At 51.0% G+C, this 17830-nt stretch overlaps 1 protein-coding gene across 1 annotated transcript in view; it reads right to left on the reverse strand.

Annotated features, from left to right (window-relative positions):
* The window catches only part of LOC128693624 (neuromedin-U receptor 2-like), a 33225-nt gene that overhangs the window by 12596 nt on the left and 2799 nt on the right, over nt 1-17830 (reverse strand). Inside the window, exon 2 of the mRNA XM_070091115.1 lies at nt 15965-16134. Coding sequence (XP_069947216.1) covers nt 15965-16134 — 170 coding nt within the window. The remainder of the gene's footprint in view (nt 1-15964; nt 16135-17830) is intronic.

Genomic DNA, 17830 nt, shown 5'->3' on the forward strand with positions numbered 1-17830 from the left:
TCTTCACCCTGGGATGTGACCCGGTGGTTTGGGTCTTCACCCTGGGATGTGACCTGATGGCTTGGTTCTTCACCCTGGGATGTGACCTGGTGGCTTGGGTCTTCACCCTGGGATGTGACCTGGTGGTTTGGGTCTTCACCCTGGGATGCGACCTGATGGCTTGGTTCTTCACCCTGGGATGTGACCTGGTGGCTTGGTTCTTCACCCTGGGATGTGACCTGGTGGTTTGGGTCTTCACCCTGGGATGTGACCTGGTGGCTTGGTTCTTCACCCTGGGATGTGACCTGGTGGCTTGGGTCTTCACCCTGGGATGTGACCTGGTGGGTTGGGTCTTCACCCTGGGATGTCACCTGGTGGTTTGGGTCTTCACCCTGGGATGTGACCTGATGGCTTGGTTCTTCACCCTGGGATGTGACCTGATGGCTTGGTTCTTCACCCTGGGATGTGACCTGGTGGCTTGGTTCTTCACCCTGGGATGTGACCTGGTGGTTTGGGTCTTCACCCTGGGATGTGACCTGGTGGCTTGGTTCTTCACCCTGGGATGTGACCTGGTGGCTTGGTTCTTCACCCTGGGATGTGACCTGGTGGTTTGGGTCTTCACCCTGGGATGTAACCTGGTGGTTTGGGTCTTCACCCTGGGATGTGACCTGATGGCTTGGTTCTTCACCCTGGGATGTGACCTGATGGCTTGGTTCTTCACCCTGGGATGTGACCTGGTGGTTTGGGTCTTCACCCTGGGATGTGACCTGGTGGTTTGGGTCTTCACCCTGGGATGTGACCTGATGGCTTGGTTCTTCACCCTGGGATGTGACCTGGTGGCTTGGGTCTTCACCCTGGGATGTGACCTGGTGGTTTGGGTCTTCACCCTGGGATGTGACCTGATGGCTTGGTTCTTCACCCTGGGATGTGACCTGGTGGCTTGGTTCTTCACCCTGGGATGTGACCTGGTGGTTTGGGTCTTCACCCTGGGATGTGACCTGGTGGCTTGGTTCTTCACCCTGGAATGTGACCTGGTGGCTTGGTTCCTCACCCTGGGATGTGACCTGGTGGCTTGGTTCCTCACCCTGGGATGTGACCTGGTGGCTTGGTTCCTCACCCTGGGATGTGACCTGGTGGCTTGGGTCTTCACCCTGGGATGTGTCCTGGTGGCTTGGTTCCTCACCCTGGGATGTGACCTGGTGGCTTGGGTCTTCACCCTGGGATGTGACCTGGTGGCTTGGTTCCTCACCCTGGGATGTGACCTGGTGGCTTGGTTCCTCACCCTGGGATGTAACCTGATGGCTTGGGTCTTCACCCTGGGATGTGACCTGGTGGCTTGGTTCCTCACCCTGGGATGTGACCTGGTGGCTTGGTTCTTCACCCTGGGATGTAACCTGATGGCTTGGTTCTTCACCCTGGGATGTGACCTGGTGGCTTGGTTCCTCACCCTGGGATGTGACCTGGTGGCTTGGGTCTTCACCCTGGGATGTGACCTGGTGGCTTGGTTCCTCACCCTGGGATGTAACCTGATGGCTTGGTTCTTCACCCTGGGATGTGACCTGGTGGTTTGGGTCTTCACCCAGGGATGTGACCTGGTGGCTTGGGTCTTCACCCTGGGATGTGACCTGGTGGCTTGGTTCCTCACCCTGGGATGTAACCTGATGGCTTGGTTCTTCACCCTGGGATGTGACCTGGTGGCTTGGGTCTTCACCCTGGGATGTGACCTGGTGGTTTGGGTCTTCACCCTGGGATGTGACCTGATGGCTTGGTTCTTCACCCTGGGATGTGACCTGGTGGCTTGGTTCTTCACCCTGGGATGTGACCTGGTGGTTTGGGTCTTCACCCTGGGATGTGACCTGGTGGTTTGGGTCTTCACCCTGGGATGTGACCTGGTGGTTTGGGTCTTCACCCTGGGATGTGACCTGATGGCTTGGTTCTTCACCCTGGGATGTGACCTGGTGGCTTGGGTCTTCACCCTGGGATGTGACCTGGTGGTTTGGGTCTTCACCCTGGGATGTGACCTGATAGCTTGGTTCTTCACCCTGGGATGTGACCTGGTGGCTTGGTTCTTCACCCTGGGATGTGACCTGGTGGTTTGGGTCTTCACCCTGGGATGTGACCTGGTGGCTTGGTTCTTCACCCTGGGATGTGACCTGGTGGCTTGGTTCCCCACCCTGGGATGTGACCTGGTGGCTTGGTTCCTCACCCTGGGATGTAACCTGATGGCTTGGTTCTTCACCCTGGGATGTAACCTGATGGCTTGGTTCTTCACCCTGGGATGTGACCTGGTGGTTTGGGTCTTCACCCTGGGATGTGACCTGGTGGCTTGGTTCTTCACCCTGGGATGTGACCTGGTGGCTTGGTTCCTCACCCTGGGATGTAACCTGATGGCTTGGGTCTTCACCCTGGGATGTGACCTGGTGGCTTGATTCCTCACCCTGGGATGTGACCTGGTGGTTTGGGTCTTCACCCTGGGATGTGACCTGGTGGTTTGGGTCTTCACCCTGGGATGTGACCTGGTGGTTTGGGTCTTCACCCTGGGATGTGACCTGGTATCTGTTTATTGCTAGGTCAACACGACCTCTTGATCTGCAAAATGTTTTGCCCATATGTTTCGACCAACCCGGGGATCGAACATAGGTCCTTTCAGTTGTGAGTCGAAGGCTGTAATACTGACCTAGGAGAGAGATATTGTTAAGGTTGTTCTTGACTTTCCACCGACTGACATTAAATGGCTTTTGCATGGCTGTTTCTGGACCTGTGTATCGAGTCTGCAACCATTGTGTGTGTGTGTGTGTGTGTGTGTGTGTGTGTGTGTGTGTGTGTGTTTATGCACCTATTTGTGGCTGCAGGGGTCGAGTCGTAGCTCCTGACCCCGCTTCTTCGCTGGTCGCTACTAGGTCCACTCGCTCCCTGTTCCATGAGCTTTATCATACCTCTTCTTAAAGCTATGTATGAATTCTGCCTCCACTACTCCACTCTCCAGATTGTTCCACTTCCTGACAACTCTGTGGCTGAAGAAATACTTCCTAACATATCTGTGACTCATTTGATTTTTCACCTTCATGTTGTGACCCTTTGTTGCTGTGTCCCCTTGTTGCTGTGTCCCTTTGTTGTTGTGTCCCCTTGTTGCTGTGTCCCCTTGTTGTTGTGTCCCCTTGTTGCTGTGTCCCCTTGTTGCTGTGTCCCCTTGTTGCTGTGCCCCTTTGTTGCTGTGTCCCTTTGTTGCTATGTCCCCTTGTTGCTGTGTCCCCTTGTTGCTGTGTCCCCTTGTTGTTGTGTCCCCTTGTTGCTGTGTCCCCTTGTTGCTGTGTCCCCTTGTTGCTGTGTCCCCTTGTTGCTGTGTCCCCTTGTTGCTGTGTCCCCTTGCTGCTGTGTCCCCATGTTGCTGTGTCCCCTTGTTGCTGTGTCCCCTTGTTGCTGTGTCCCCTTGTTGTTGTGTCCCCTTGTTGCTGTGTCCCCTTGTTGCTGTGTCCCCTTGTTGCTGTGTCCCCTTGTTGCTGTGTCCCCTTGTTGCTGTGTCCCCTTGCTGCTGTGTCCCCATGTTGCTGTGTCCCCTTGTTGCTGTGTCCCCATGTTGCTGTGTCCCCTTGTTGCTGTGTCCCCTTGTTGCTGTGTCCCCTTGTTGCTGTGTCCCCTTGCTGCTGTGTCCCCATGTTGCTGTGTCCCCTTGTTGCTGTGTCCCCTTGCTGCTGTGTCCCCATGTTGCTGTGTCCCCTTGTTGCTGTGTCCCCTTGCTGCTGTGTCCCCATGTTGCTGTGTCCCCTTGTTGCTGTGTCCCCTTGTTGCTGTGTCCCATTTCTGAAATATCCTGTCCCTATCCATCTTGTTAATTGCTCTCAGTATTTGTATGTGTGTGTGTGTGTGTGTGTGTGTGTGTGTGTGTGTACTCACCTAATTGTATTTACCTAATTGTGGTTGCAGGGGTCGAAACTCAGCTCCTGGCCCAGCCTCTTCACTGAGTGCTACTAGGTCCTCTCTCTCTCCCTGCTCCATGAGCTTTATCATACCTCATCTTAAAGCTATGTATGGTTCCCGCCTCCACTATGTCACTTTCTAGGCCATTCCACTTCCTGACAACTCTATGACTGAAGAAATAATTCCTAACATCCCTTTGACTCATCTGAGTCTTCAACTTCCAATTGTGTCCCCTTGTGTCTGTGTCCCATCTCTGGAACATCCTGTCTTTGTCCACCTTGTCTATTCCGCGCAGTATTTTATATATCGTTATCATGTCTCCCCTGACCCTCCTGTCCTCCAGTGTCGTCAGGCCAATTTCCCTTAACTTTTCTTCGTAGGACAATCTCCTTAGCTCCGGGACTAGTCTTGTTGCAAATCTTTGCACTTACTCTAATTTCTTGACGTGCTTGACCAGGTGTGGATTCCAAACTGGTGCTGTATACTCCAGTATGGGCCTGACGTACACAGTGTACAGAGTCTTGAACGATTCCTTACTGAGGTATCGGAACGCTATCCGTAGGTTTGCCAGGCGCCCGTATGCTGCAGCAGTTATCTGATTGATGTGCGCCTCAGGAGATGTGCTCGGTGTTATACTCACCCCAAGATCTTTTTCCTTGAGTGAGGTTTGCAGTCTTTGGCCACCTAGACTACACTGTATCTGCGGTCTTCTTTGCCCTTCCCCGATCATCATGACTTTGCATTTGGCAGGGTTAAAGTCAAGGAGCCAGTTGCTGGACCAGGCTTTTAGCCTGTCCAGGTCTATTTGTAGTCCTGCCCGAAACTCGACCGATTTGATTCTCCTCATTAACTTCACATCATCTGCAAACAAGGACACTTCTGAGTCTATCCCTTCCGTTATGCCATTCACATATACCAAAAACAGCGCAGGTCCTAGGACTGACCCCTGTGGAATCCCGCTTGTCACAGGCGCCCACTCTGACACCTCGTCACGTACCATGACTCGTTGTTGCCTTCCTGTCAAGCATTCTCTGATCTATTGCAGTGCCTTTCCTGTTATGTGTGCCTGATCCTCTAGGTTTTGCAATAACCTCTTGTGAGGAACTGTGTCGAAGGCCTTCTTGCAGTCCTAGAAAATGCAGTCTATCCACCTCTCTCTCTCTCTTGTCTTACTTCTGTCACCTTGTCATAAAACTCCAGTAGGTTTGTGACACAGGAATTTCCTTCCCTGAAACCGTGCTGGTTGTCGATTATATGCTTGTTTCTTTCCAGGTGCTCCACCACTCTCCTCCTGATAATCTTCTCCATGACTTTGCATACTATACACGTTAGTAATACAGGTCTATAGTTTAATGCCTCGTGTCTCTCCTTTTAAATAATTGGGACTACATTTGCCATCTTCCATACCTCAGGGAGTTGCCCAGTTTCAATGGATGTGTTGAAGATCTTTGTTAGTGGCACACACAGCATCTCTGCTCCCTCTCTAAGGACCCAGGAAGACATGTCTGGTCCCACCGCTTTTGAGGTATCAAGTTCACATAGCAGCTTCTTCACCTCCGCCTCGGTTATGTGTACCTCATCCAGCACTTGTTGGTGTAGCTCCCTGTTCCGACTGCCTGGAGTCCTACCGGTTTCCACTGTGTGTGTGTACTCACCTAATTGTAGTTGCAGGGGTGGAGACTCAGCTCCTGGCCCAGTGTGTGTGTGTGTGTGTGTGTGTGTGTGTGTGTGTGTGTGTGTGTGTGTGTGTGTGTGTGTGTGTGTGTGTGTGTGCGAGTGTGTGTGTGTGTGTGTGTGTGTGTGTGCGAGTGTGTGTGTGTGTGTGTGTGTGTGTGTGTGTGTGTGTGTGTGTGTGTGTGTGTGTGTGTGTGCGAGTGTGTGTGTGTGTGTGTGTGTGTGTGTGTGTGTGTGTGTGTGTGTGTGTGTGTGTGTGTGTGTGTGTGTGTGTGTGTGTGTGTGTGTGTGTGTGTGTGTGTGTGTGTGTGTGTGTGTGTGTGTGTGTTTGCGTGCAGTGCAGACAGTCGTTAGTGAGATCGGTCGCTGGAAGGGGGTCGAGTGATGGCATAATTACGTTCCTTGACTAAGTTTACTTCCTCAGCTCTGAAGCCACAACACAACACAACACAACACAATACAACACCAGCAAACGAGTAGTTGTGGGGAGTGTTCACATGCCTCATATTACTTAAATCATACATAAATAAACAGAAGAATGACCAGGGAACCGAACCAAGATCCATATATACAGCAGGCCTAATTCTGTAGCCACCCAGCCACGAAGCTTACAATAAAATGACTTTACAATCATCACGACTATGACTTGTTTGTAGCAGCAACGAACAAGTCAAAGTGACTTTTTTTCATTGGGGTCGTTGTGACCTCGTTCTCATCACAAAACTTTTATTATACGTCTATTTTCATGGCTCCCAGAGCCAAATTGTTTACAAACTCAAGATTAATAATAATGAATATTTCCCTGGATGAACGTTACAAATGGAGGAGGAATTGAGCCGAGGTATGAGACAAGATGTACCATGAGAGCTTCTGGATGAGACGGTTGGGGAGGTCACAGTACTGTTGACACAGTGGGGGTACAAGTACTGCTGACACAGTGGGGGTCACAGTGCTGGTGACACAGTGGGGGGTCACAGTACTGGTGACACAGTGGGGGGTCACAGTACTGTTGACACAGTGGGGGTCACAGTGCTGGTGACACAGTGGGGGGTCTGCTGACAGTGGGGGTCACAGTGCTGGTGACACAGTGGGGGGTCACAGTACTGGTGACACAGTGGGGGGTCACAGTACTGTTGACACAGTGGGGGTCACAGTGCTGGTGACACAGTGGGGGTCACAGTACTGCTGACACAGTGGGGGTCACAGTGCTGGTGACACAGTGGGGGGTCACAGTACTGTTGACACAGTGGGGGTCACAGTGCTGGTGACACAGTGGGGGTCACAGTACTGCTGACACAGTGGGGGTCACAGTACTGCTGACACAGTGGGGGTCACAGTGCTGGTGACACAGTGGGGGTCACAGTACTGCTGACACAGTGGGGGTCACAGTGCTGGTGACACAGTGGGGGGTCACAGTACTGCTGACACAGTGGGGGTCACAGTGCTGGTGACACAGTGGGGGGTCACAGTACTGTTGACACAGTGGGGGTCACAGTGCTGGTGACACAGTGGGGGTCACAGTACTGCTGACACAGTGGGGGTCACAGTGCTGGTGACACAGTGGGGGTCACAGTACTGTTGACACAGTGGGGGTCACAGTGCTGGTGACACAGTGGGGGTCACAGTACTGCTGACACAGTGGGGGTCACAGTACTGCTGACACAGTGGGGGTCACAGTGCTGGTGACACAGTGGGGGTCACAGTACTGCTGACACAGTGGGGTCACAGTGCTGGTGACATAGTAGGGGATCACAGTGCTGATGACACAGTGGGGGTCACAGTACTGCTGACACAGTGGGGTCACAGTACTGCTGACACAGTGGGGGTCACAGTACTGCTGACACAGTGGGGGTCACAGTGCTGGTGACACAGTGGGGGTCACAGTACTGCTGACACAGTGGGGGTCACAGTGCTGGTGACACAGTGGGGGTCACAGTACTGCTGACACAGTGGGGGTCACAGTACTGCTGACACAGTGGGGGGTCACAGTACTGCTGACACAGTGGGGGTCACAGTGCTGGTGACACAGTGGGGGGTCACAGTACTGCTGACACAGTGGGGGTCACAGTACTGCTGACACAGTGGGGGTCACAGTGCTGGTGACACAGTGGGGGTCACAGTACTGCTGACACAGTGGGGGTCACAGTACTGCTGACACAGTGGGAGGTCACATTGCTGTTGACTCAGTAGGGGTCACAGTACTGCTGACATAGTGGGGGTCACAGTGCTGATGACATAGTGGGGGTCACAGTGCTGGTGACTCAGTGGGGGTCACAGTACTGCTGGCACAGTGGGAGGTCACAGTGCTGATGACTCAGTGGGGGTCACAGTACTGCTGACACAGTGGGAGGTCACAGTGCTGGTGACACAGTGGGGGTCACAGTACTGCTGACACAACGGGGATCACAGTGCTGGAAACATAGTGGGGGTCACAGTGCTGGTGACATAGTGGGGGTCACAGTGCTGGTGACATAGTGGGGGTCACAGTGCTGGTGACATAGTGGAGGTCACAGTGCTGGTGACACAGTGGGGTCACAGTGCTGGTGACATAGTGGGGGTCACAGTGCTGGGGACATAGTGGGGTCACACTCAGTGCTGGTGACACAGTGGAGGCCACATTCAGTGCTGGTAACACAGTATGGGTCACACTCAGTGCTGGTGACACAGTGGAGGCCACATTCAGTGCTGGTGACACAGTAGGGGTCACACTCAGTGGTGGTGACACAGTAGGGGTCACACTCAGTGCTGGTGACACAGTGGAGGCCACATTCAGTGCTGGTAACACAGTATGGGTCACACTCAGTGCTGGTGACACAGTGGAGGCCACATTCAGTGCTGGTGACACAGTAGGGGTCACACTCAGTGGTGGTGACACAGTAGGGGTCACACTCAGTGGCGGTGACACAGTAGGGGTCACACTCAGTGGTGGTGACACAGTAGGGGTCACACTCAGTGGTGGTGACATAGTAAGGGTCACACTCAGTGGTGGTGACACAGTAGGGGTCACACTCAGTGGTGGTGACACAGTAGGGGTCACACTCAGTGGTGGTGACACAGTAGGGGTCACACTCAGTGGTGGTGACACAGTAGGGGTCACACTCAGTGCCGGTGACACCAAGTCACAGAAGTGCTGCTTGTAGAATCATTCTGTTGCAAACTGCTACAACTAGCAGGCCACGCTACAAGTATCATGAAACGCTACAAGTAGCAGGCGGCGCTACAAGCAGCAGGCGACGCTACAAGTATCACGCAACGCTACAAGTAGCAGGCGGCGCTACAAGCAGCAGGCGACGCTACAAATATCACTCAACGCTACAAGTAGCAGGCGACTCTACAAGCAGCAGGCTTCACTACAACTGTCACTCAACGCTACAAGTAGCAGGCGACGTTACAAGCAGCAGGCGACACTACAACTATCACTCAACGCTACAAGTAACAGGCGACGCTACAAGCAGCAGGCTACACTACAACTATCACTCAACGCTACAAGTAGCAGGCGACGTTACAAGCAGCAGGCTACACTACAACTATCACTCAACGCTACAAGTAGCAGGCGACGTTACAAGCAGCAGGCTACACTACAACTATCACTCAACGCTACAAGTAACAGGCGACTCTACAAGCAGCAGGCTACACTACAACTATCACTCAACGCTACAAGTAGCAGGCGACGTTACAAGCAGCAGGCGACACTACAACTATCACTCAACGCTACAAGTAACAGGCGACTCTACAAGCAGCAGGCTACACTACAACTATCACTCAACGCTACAAGTAACAGGCGACTCTACAAGCAGCAGGCTACACTACAACTATCACTCAACGCTACAAGTAGCAGGCGACGCTACAAGCAGCAGGCGACACTACAACTGTCACTCAGCGCTACAAGTAGCAGGCGACGCTACAACTGTCACTCAACGCTACAAGCAGCAGACAACGCTACAAGCAGCAGGCGACGCTACAAGCAGCAGACAACTCTACAAGCAGCAGACAACGCTACAAGTAGCAAGCTACGCTACAACTGTCACTCAACGCTACAAGCAGCAGGCGACGCTACAAGCAGCAAGCAACGCTACAAGCAGCAGACAACGCTACAAGCAGCAAGCAACGCTACAAGCAGCAAGCAACGCTACAAGCAGCAAGCAACGCTACAAGCAGCAGGCAATGCTACAAGCTGTAAATACTACCAATGCAATATTCCCTCAGGTACAACAGAAGCAGAATATCGTAAATACAGTGTTGCTGGGAGAATAACGTCATTTTACAGAGGCGTACCTCAGGGTATTACAAATGTCAGACATGTCATCCTCTTTCCCACAGGTGAATCATGGAGAGAGAGAGAGAGAGAGAGAGAGAGAGAGAGAGAGAGAGGTAGACAGACAGAGAGAGAGAGAGAGAGAGAGAGAGAGAGAGAGAGAGAGAGAGAGAGAGAGAGAGAGAGAGAGAGGTTAAGAACAGCCAGTGTCTTAGGGTGAGGCCACATCCGTTTCCTGGTGCAGGAAGACCAGATGGAAGAGGAGAAGGAAGAGGAGGAGGAAGAGGGAGAAAGAAGAGAAAGGAGAAGGATGAAGAGGCGGAGGAGGAGAATAATATACAGGAATGAGAGAGATAAATATACGCATATAAATAATTGAGAACAAATTAAATCCGTAGAGCAAAACAGTGTATATATCTTCATTAATAGACGGAGTATCAAGCCTACAACACTGCAGGGGTAACTCACCTAGACGGAGGATCAACACTGCAGGGGTAACTCACCTAGACGGAGGATCAACACTGCAGGGGTAACTCACCTAGACAGAGGATCAACACTGCAGGGGTAACTTACCTAGACAAAGGATCAACACTGCAGGGGTAAATTACCTAGACGGAGGATCAACACTGCAGGGGTAACTCACCTAGGCAGAGGATCAACACTGCAGGGGTAACTTACCTAGACGGAGGATCAACACTGCAGGGGTAACTCACCTAGACAGAGGATCAACACTGCAGGGGTAACTTACCTAGACAAAGGATCAACACTGCAGGGGTAACTTACCTAGACAGAGGATCAACACTGCAGGGGTAACTCACCTAGACAGAGGATCAACACTGCAGGGGTAACTTACCTAGACAAAGGATCAACACTGCAGGGGTAACTTACCTAGACGGAGGATCAACACTGCAGGGGTAACTCACCTAGACAGAGGATCAACACTGCAGGGGTAACTTACCTAGACAAAGGATCAACACTGCAGGGGTAACTTACCTAGACAGAGGATCAACACTGCAGGGGTAACTCACCTAGACAGAGGATCAACACTGCAGGGGTAACTTACCTAGACAAAGGATCAACACTGCAGGGGTAACTTACCTAGGCAGAGGATCAACACTGCAGGGGTAACTTACCTAGGCAGAGGATCAACACTGCAGGGGTAACTCACCTAGACAGAGGATCAACACTGCAGGGGTAACTCACCTAGACAGAGGATCAACACTGCAGGGGTAACTCACCTAGACAGAGGATCAACACTGCAGGGGTAACTTACCTAGACAGAGGATCAACACTGCAGGGGTAACTTACCTAGACGGAGGATCAACACTGCAGGGGTAACTCACCTAGACGGAGGATCAACACTGCAGGGGTAACTTACCTAAACAGAGGATCAACACTGCAGGGGTAACTCACCTAGATGGAGGATCAACACTGCAGGGGTAACTTACCTAGACAGAGGATCAACACTGCAGGGGTAACTTACCTAGACAGAGGATCAACACTGCAGGGGTAACTTACCTAGGCAGAGGATCAACACTGCAGGGGTAACTTACCTAGGCAGAGGATCAACACTGCAGGGGTAACTCACCTAGATGGAGGATCAACACTGCAGGGGTAACTTACCTAGACAGAGGATCAACACTGCAGGGGTAACTTACCTAGACAGAGGATCAACACTGCAGGGGTAACTTACCTAGGCAGAGGATCAACACTGCAGGGGTAACTTACCTAGGCAGAGGATCAACACTGCAGGGGTAACTCACCTAGACGGAGGATCAACACTGCAGGGGTAACTCACCTAGGCAGAGGATCAACACTGCAGGGGTAACTTACCTAGGCAGAGGATCAACACTGCAGGGGTAACTTACCTAGACGGAGGATCAACAGTGCAGGGGTAACTTACCTAGACAGAGGATCAACACTGCAGGGGTAACTCACCTAGACAGAGGATCAACACTGCAGGGGTAACTCACCTAGACAGAGGATCAACACTGCAGGGGTAACTTACCTAGACAGAGGATCAACACTGCAGGGGTAACTCACCTAGACAGAGGATCAACACTGCAGGGGTAACTCACCTAGACAGAGGATCAACACTGCAGGGGTAACTCACCTAGACGGAGGATCAACACTGCAGGGGTAACTTACCTAGACAGAGGATCAACACTGCAGGGGTAACTTACCTAGACAGAGGATCAACACTGCAGGGGTAACTTACCTAGACAGAGGATCAACACTGCAGGGGTAACTTACCTAGACAGAGGATCAACACTGCAGGGGTAACTTACCTAGACAGAGGATCAACACTGCAGGGGTAACTCACCTAGACAGAGGATCAACACTGCAGGGGTAACTTACCTAGACAAAGGATCAACACTGCAGGGGTAACTTACCTAGACGGAGGATCAACACTGCAGGGGTAACTTACCTAGACGGAGGATCAACACTGCAGGGGTAACTCACCTAGGCAGAGGATCAACACTGCAGGGGTAACTCACCTAGGCAGAGGATCAACACTGCAGGGGTAACTTACCTAGACGGAGGATCAACACTGCAGGGGTAACTTACCTAGGCAGAGGATCAACACTGCAGGGGTAACTCACCTAGGCAGAGGATCAACACTGCAGGGGTAACTTACCTAGACAGAGGATCAACACTGCAGGGGTAACTTACCTAGACAGAGGATCAACACTGCAGGGGTAACTCACCTAGGCAGAGGATCAACACTGCAGGGGTAACTTACCTAGACGGAGGATCAACAGTGCAGGGGTAACTCACCTAGACAGAGGATCAACACTGCAGGGGTAACTTACCTAGACAGAGGATCAACACTGCAGGGGTAACTCACCTAGACGGAGGATCAACACTGCAGGGGTAACTTACCTAGGCAGAGGATCAACAATGCAGGGGTAACTTACCTAGACGGAGGATCAACACTGCAGGGGTAACTTACCTAGACAGAGGATCAACACTGCAGGGGTAACTCACCTAGACGGAGGATCAACACTGCAGGGGTAACTTACCTAGACAGAGGATCAACACTGCAGGGGTAACTCACCTAGACGGAGGATCAACACTGCAGGGGTAACTTACCTAGACAGAGGATCAACACTGCAGGGGTAACTCACCTAGACAGAGGATCAACACTGCAGGGGTAACTTACCTAGGCAGAGGATCAACACTGCAGGGGTAACTTACCTAGACAGAGGATTAACACTGCAGGGGTAACTTACCTAGACGGAGGATCAACACTGCAGGGGTAACTTACCTAGGCAGAGGATCAACAATGCAGGGGTAACTTACCTAGACGGAGGATCAACACTGCAGGGGTAACTTACCTAGACAGAGGATCAACACTGCAGGGGTAACTCACCTAGACGGAGGATCAACACTGCAGGGGTAACTTACCTAGACAGAGGATCAACACTGCAGGGGTAACTCACCTAGACGGAGGATCAACACTGCAGGGGTAACTTACCTAGACAGAGGATCAACACTGCAGGGGTAACTCACCTAGACAGAGGATCAACACTGCAGGGGTAACTTACCTAGGCAGAGGATCAACACTGCAGGGGTAACTTACCTAGACAGAGGATTAACACTGCAGGGGTAACTTACCTAGACGGAGGATTAACAGTGCAGGGGTAACTTACCTAGACAGAGGATCAACACTGCAGGGGTAACTTACCTAGGCAGAGGATCAACACTGCAGGGGTAACTCACCTAGACGGAGGATCAACACTGCAGGGGTAACTTACCTAGGCAGAGGATCAACACTGCAGGGGTAACTTACCTAGACGGAGGATTAACAGTGCAGGGGTAACTCACCTAGACAGAGGATCAACACTGCAGGGGTAACTTACCTAGACAGAGGATCAACACTGCAGGGGTAACTCACCTAGACGGAGGATCAACACTGCAGGGGTAACTTACCTAGGCAGAGGATCAACACTGCAGGGGTAACTTACCTAGACAGAGGATCAACACTGCAGGGGTAACTTACCTAGGCAGAGGATCAACACTGCAGGGGTAACTCACCTAGACAGAGGATCAACACTGCAGGGGTAACTTACCTAGACAGAGGATCAACACTGCAGGGGTAACTCACCTAGACAGAGGATCAACACTGCAGGGGTAACTCACCTAGGCAGAGGATCAACACTGCAGGGGTAACTTACCTAGACAGAGGATCAACACTGCAGGGGTAACTTACCTAGACAGAGGATCAACACTGCAGGGGTAACTTACCTAGGCAGAGGATCAACACTGCAGGGGTAACTCACCTAGGCAGAGGATCAACACTGCAGGGGTAACTCACCTAGACAGAGGATCAACACTGCAGGGGTAACTTACCTAGACAGAGGATCAACACTGCAGGGGTAACTCACCTAGACAGAGGATCAACACTGCAGGGGTAACTTACCTAGACAGAGGATCAACACTGCAGGGGTAACTCACCTAGGCAGAGGATCAACACTGCAGGGGTAACTTACCTAGGCAGAGGATCAACACTGCAGGGGTAACTTACCTAGACGGAGGATCAACACTGCAGGGGTAACTCACCTAGACAGAGGATCAACACTGCAGGGGTAACTTACCTAGACAGAGGATCAACACTGCAGGGGTAACTCACCTAGACGGAGGATCAACACTGCAGGGGTAACTCACCTAGACGGAGGATCAACACTGCAGGGGTAACTTACCTAGACAGAGGATCAACACTGCAGGGGTAACTTACCTAGGCAGAGGATCAACACTGCAGGGGTAACTTACCTAGACGGAGGATCAACAGTGCAGGGGTAACTCACCTAGACAGAGGATCAACACTGCAGGGGTAACTTACCTAGGCAGAGGATCAACACTGCAGGGGTAACTTACCTAGACGGAGGATCAACAGTGCAGGGGTAACTTACCTAGACAGAGGATCAACAATGCAGGGGTAACTTACCTAGGCCGAGGATCAACACTGCAGGGGTAACTTACCTAGACGGAGGATCAACAGTGCAGGGGTAACTCACCTAGACAGAGGATCAACACTGCAGGGGTAACTTACCTAGGCAGAGGATCAACACTGCAGGGGTAACTTACCTAGGCAGAGGATCAACACTGCAGGGGTAACTTACCTAGGCAGAGGATCAACACTGCAGGGGTAACTTACCTAGACGGAGGATCAACACTGCAGGGGTAACTCACCTAGACGGAGGATCAACACTGCAGGGGTAACTTACCTAGACGGAGGATCAACACTGCAGGGGTAACTTACCTAGGTAGAGGATCAACACTGCAGGGGTAACTTACCTAGGTAGAGGATCAACACTGCAGGGGTAACTTACCTAGGTAGAGGATCAACACTGCAGGGGTAACTTACCTAGGCAGAGGATCAACACTGCAGGGGTAACTTACCTAGGCAGAGGATCAACACTGCAGGGGTAACTTACCTAGACAGAGGATCAACACTGCAGGGGTAACTTACCTAGGCAGAGGATCAACACTGCAGGGGTAACTTACCTAGACAGAGGATCAACACTGCAGGGGTAACTTACCTAGGCAGAGGATCAACACTGCAGGGGTAACTTACCTAGACGGAGGATCAACACTGCAGGGGTAACTTACCTAGACAGAGGATCAACACTGCAGGGGTAACTTACCTAGACAGAGGATCAACACTGCAGGGGTAACTCACCTAGACGGAGGATCAACACTGCAGGGGTAACTTACCTAGGCAGAGGATCAACACTGCAGGGGTAACTTACCTAGACGGAGGATCAACACTGCAGGGGTAACTCACCTAGACGGAGGATCAACACTGCAGGGGTAACTCACCTAGACGGAGGATCAACACTGCAGGGGTAACTCACCTAGACGGAGGATCAACACTGCAGGGGTAACTTACCTAGGCAGAGGATCAACACTGCAGGGGTAACTTACCTAGGCAGAGGATCAACACTGCAGGGGTAACTTACCTAGGCAGAGGATCAACACTGCAGGGGTAACTTACCTAGGCAGAGGATCAACACTGCAGGGGTAACTCACCTAAACAGAGGATCAACACTGCAGGGGTAACTTACCTAAACGGAGGATCAACACTGCAGGGGTAACTTACCTAAACGGAGGATCAACACTGCAGGGGTAACTCACCTAGGCAGAGGGTGAGGAGGTCTGCCACAGCAAGATTGACCAAGTAATAGTTAGTTGAAGTTCTCATAGAATGGTTTCTGGCCACCACTAGACATGTCAGAGAATTACCAACCAGTCCACCCACTGCGATCACGCAATACACCACTGTCAGTGGCAGGAGGGCGTTGTACCTGAAACACACATAGCAGCATCAGTTCCTACACAGTGGTGTACCTGCAACATTGCTAGAACAGTAACACATACCAACATCAGTTGATCAAATGAAATTGCTGGCCCACAGATGGCCTACAGCTGGCTCAAAGATCGCCCACAGCTGGCCCCACAGATGGCTCGAACTTCATGATTTTTCATATATGTCTCATAACGATAAAACGGCTTTCAAATGAGCTGATGTAGTTAACAACTCTTAGCTTGTAAAGTTAGGAAATTTAACCTAACACTGTGTAAGAGAGAGAGAGAGAGAGAGAGAGAAATTGAAGTGTATATACAGAGAAACATGTATTTCTCTCAGTGTATATACACTGTGAGTTGGCTTTAATCACTAATTTAGGTATTAAAATATTCTTGTCTGGTGGTAAACAGGTGACAGACAGCCTAATGACCCTCGTGTAGTAGATAGTCTTCAAACTCACTTAAAAACCCTCGTGTAGCAGACAGACTTTAAACCCCCATTAGTGATGTTAGCCAACACTATCACGTCTGCAACAACACCGCTTTAACAGAAGCATTAACAAGACAAACAGAATGAGTATAAATCACCTATGATGATCCTGCAACAAATTCCTCTCAACTAATCCAGAAATTATCAATGATAAAACACGCCAACACACAACAAACACAGTAACAAATAGCAAACAAACAGACAAACAGCATTACAAACACCAAACAAGTGGTATAAAGATTCTACTTGACAAGCAGCCAATTAGCTTTCTTAATGACCCGGGTTGGTCATTAACTAATGACTGATTAGTGCCACGAGTCACCCCTTTGATCATTAACACTTGTGTGTGTCTTACTAAGACCTGTGTGTGTCTTATTAAGACCTGTGTGTGTCTTACTAAGACCTGTGTGTGTCTCACTAAGACCTGTGTGTGTGTCTCACTAAGACCTGTGTGTGTCTCACTAAGACCTGTGTGTGTCTTACTAAGACCTGTGTGTGTGTCTCACTAAGACCTGTGTGTGTCTCACTAAGACCTGTGTGTGTCTTACTAAGATCTGTGTGTGTCTTACTAAGACCTGTGTGTGTCTCACTAAGACCTGTGTGTGTCTTACTAAGATCTGTGTGTGTCTCACTAAGACCTGTGTGTGTCTCACTAAGACCTGTGTGTGTCTTACTAAGATCTGTGTGTGTCTCACTAAGACCTGTGTGTGTGTCTCACTAAGACCTGTGTGTGTCTCACTAAGACCTGTGTGTGTCTCACTAAGACTTGTGTGTGTGTCTCATTAAGACCTGTGTGTGTCTCACTAAGATCTGTGTGTTTCTTACTAAGACCTGTGTGTGTCTCACTAAGACCTGTGTGTGTCTTACTAAGATCTGTGTGTGTCTTACTAAGTCCTGTGTGTGTCTCACTAAGACCTGTGTGTGTCTTACTAAGATCTGTGTGTGTCTCACTAAGACCTGTGTGTGTCTCACTAAGACCTGTGTGTGTCTTACTAAGATCTGTGTGTGTCTCACTAAGACCTGTGTGTGTGTCTCACTAAGACCTGTGTGTGTCTCACTAAGACCTGTGTGTGTCTCACTAAGACCTGTGTGTGTCTCACTAAGACCTGTGTGTGTCTCACTAAGACCTGTGTGTGTGTCTCACTAAGATCTGTGTGTGTCTTACTAAGACCTGTGTGTGTCTCACTAAGACCTGTGTGTGTCTC

Source organism: Cherax quadricarinatus, chromosome 34 (genome assembly GCF_038502225.1).
Source record: "Cherax quadricarinatus isolate ZL_2023a chromosome 34, ASM3850222v1, whole genome shotgun sequence".
In the NCBI taxonomy this organism is placed as follows: Eukaryota; Metazoa; Arthropoda; class Malacostraca; order Decapoda; family Parastacidae; genus Cherax; species Cherax quadricarinatus.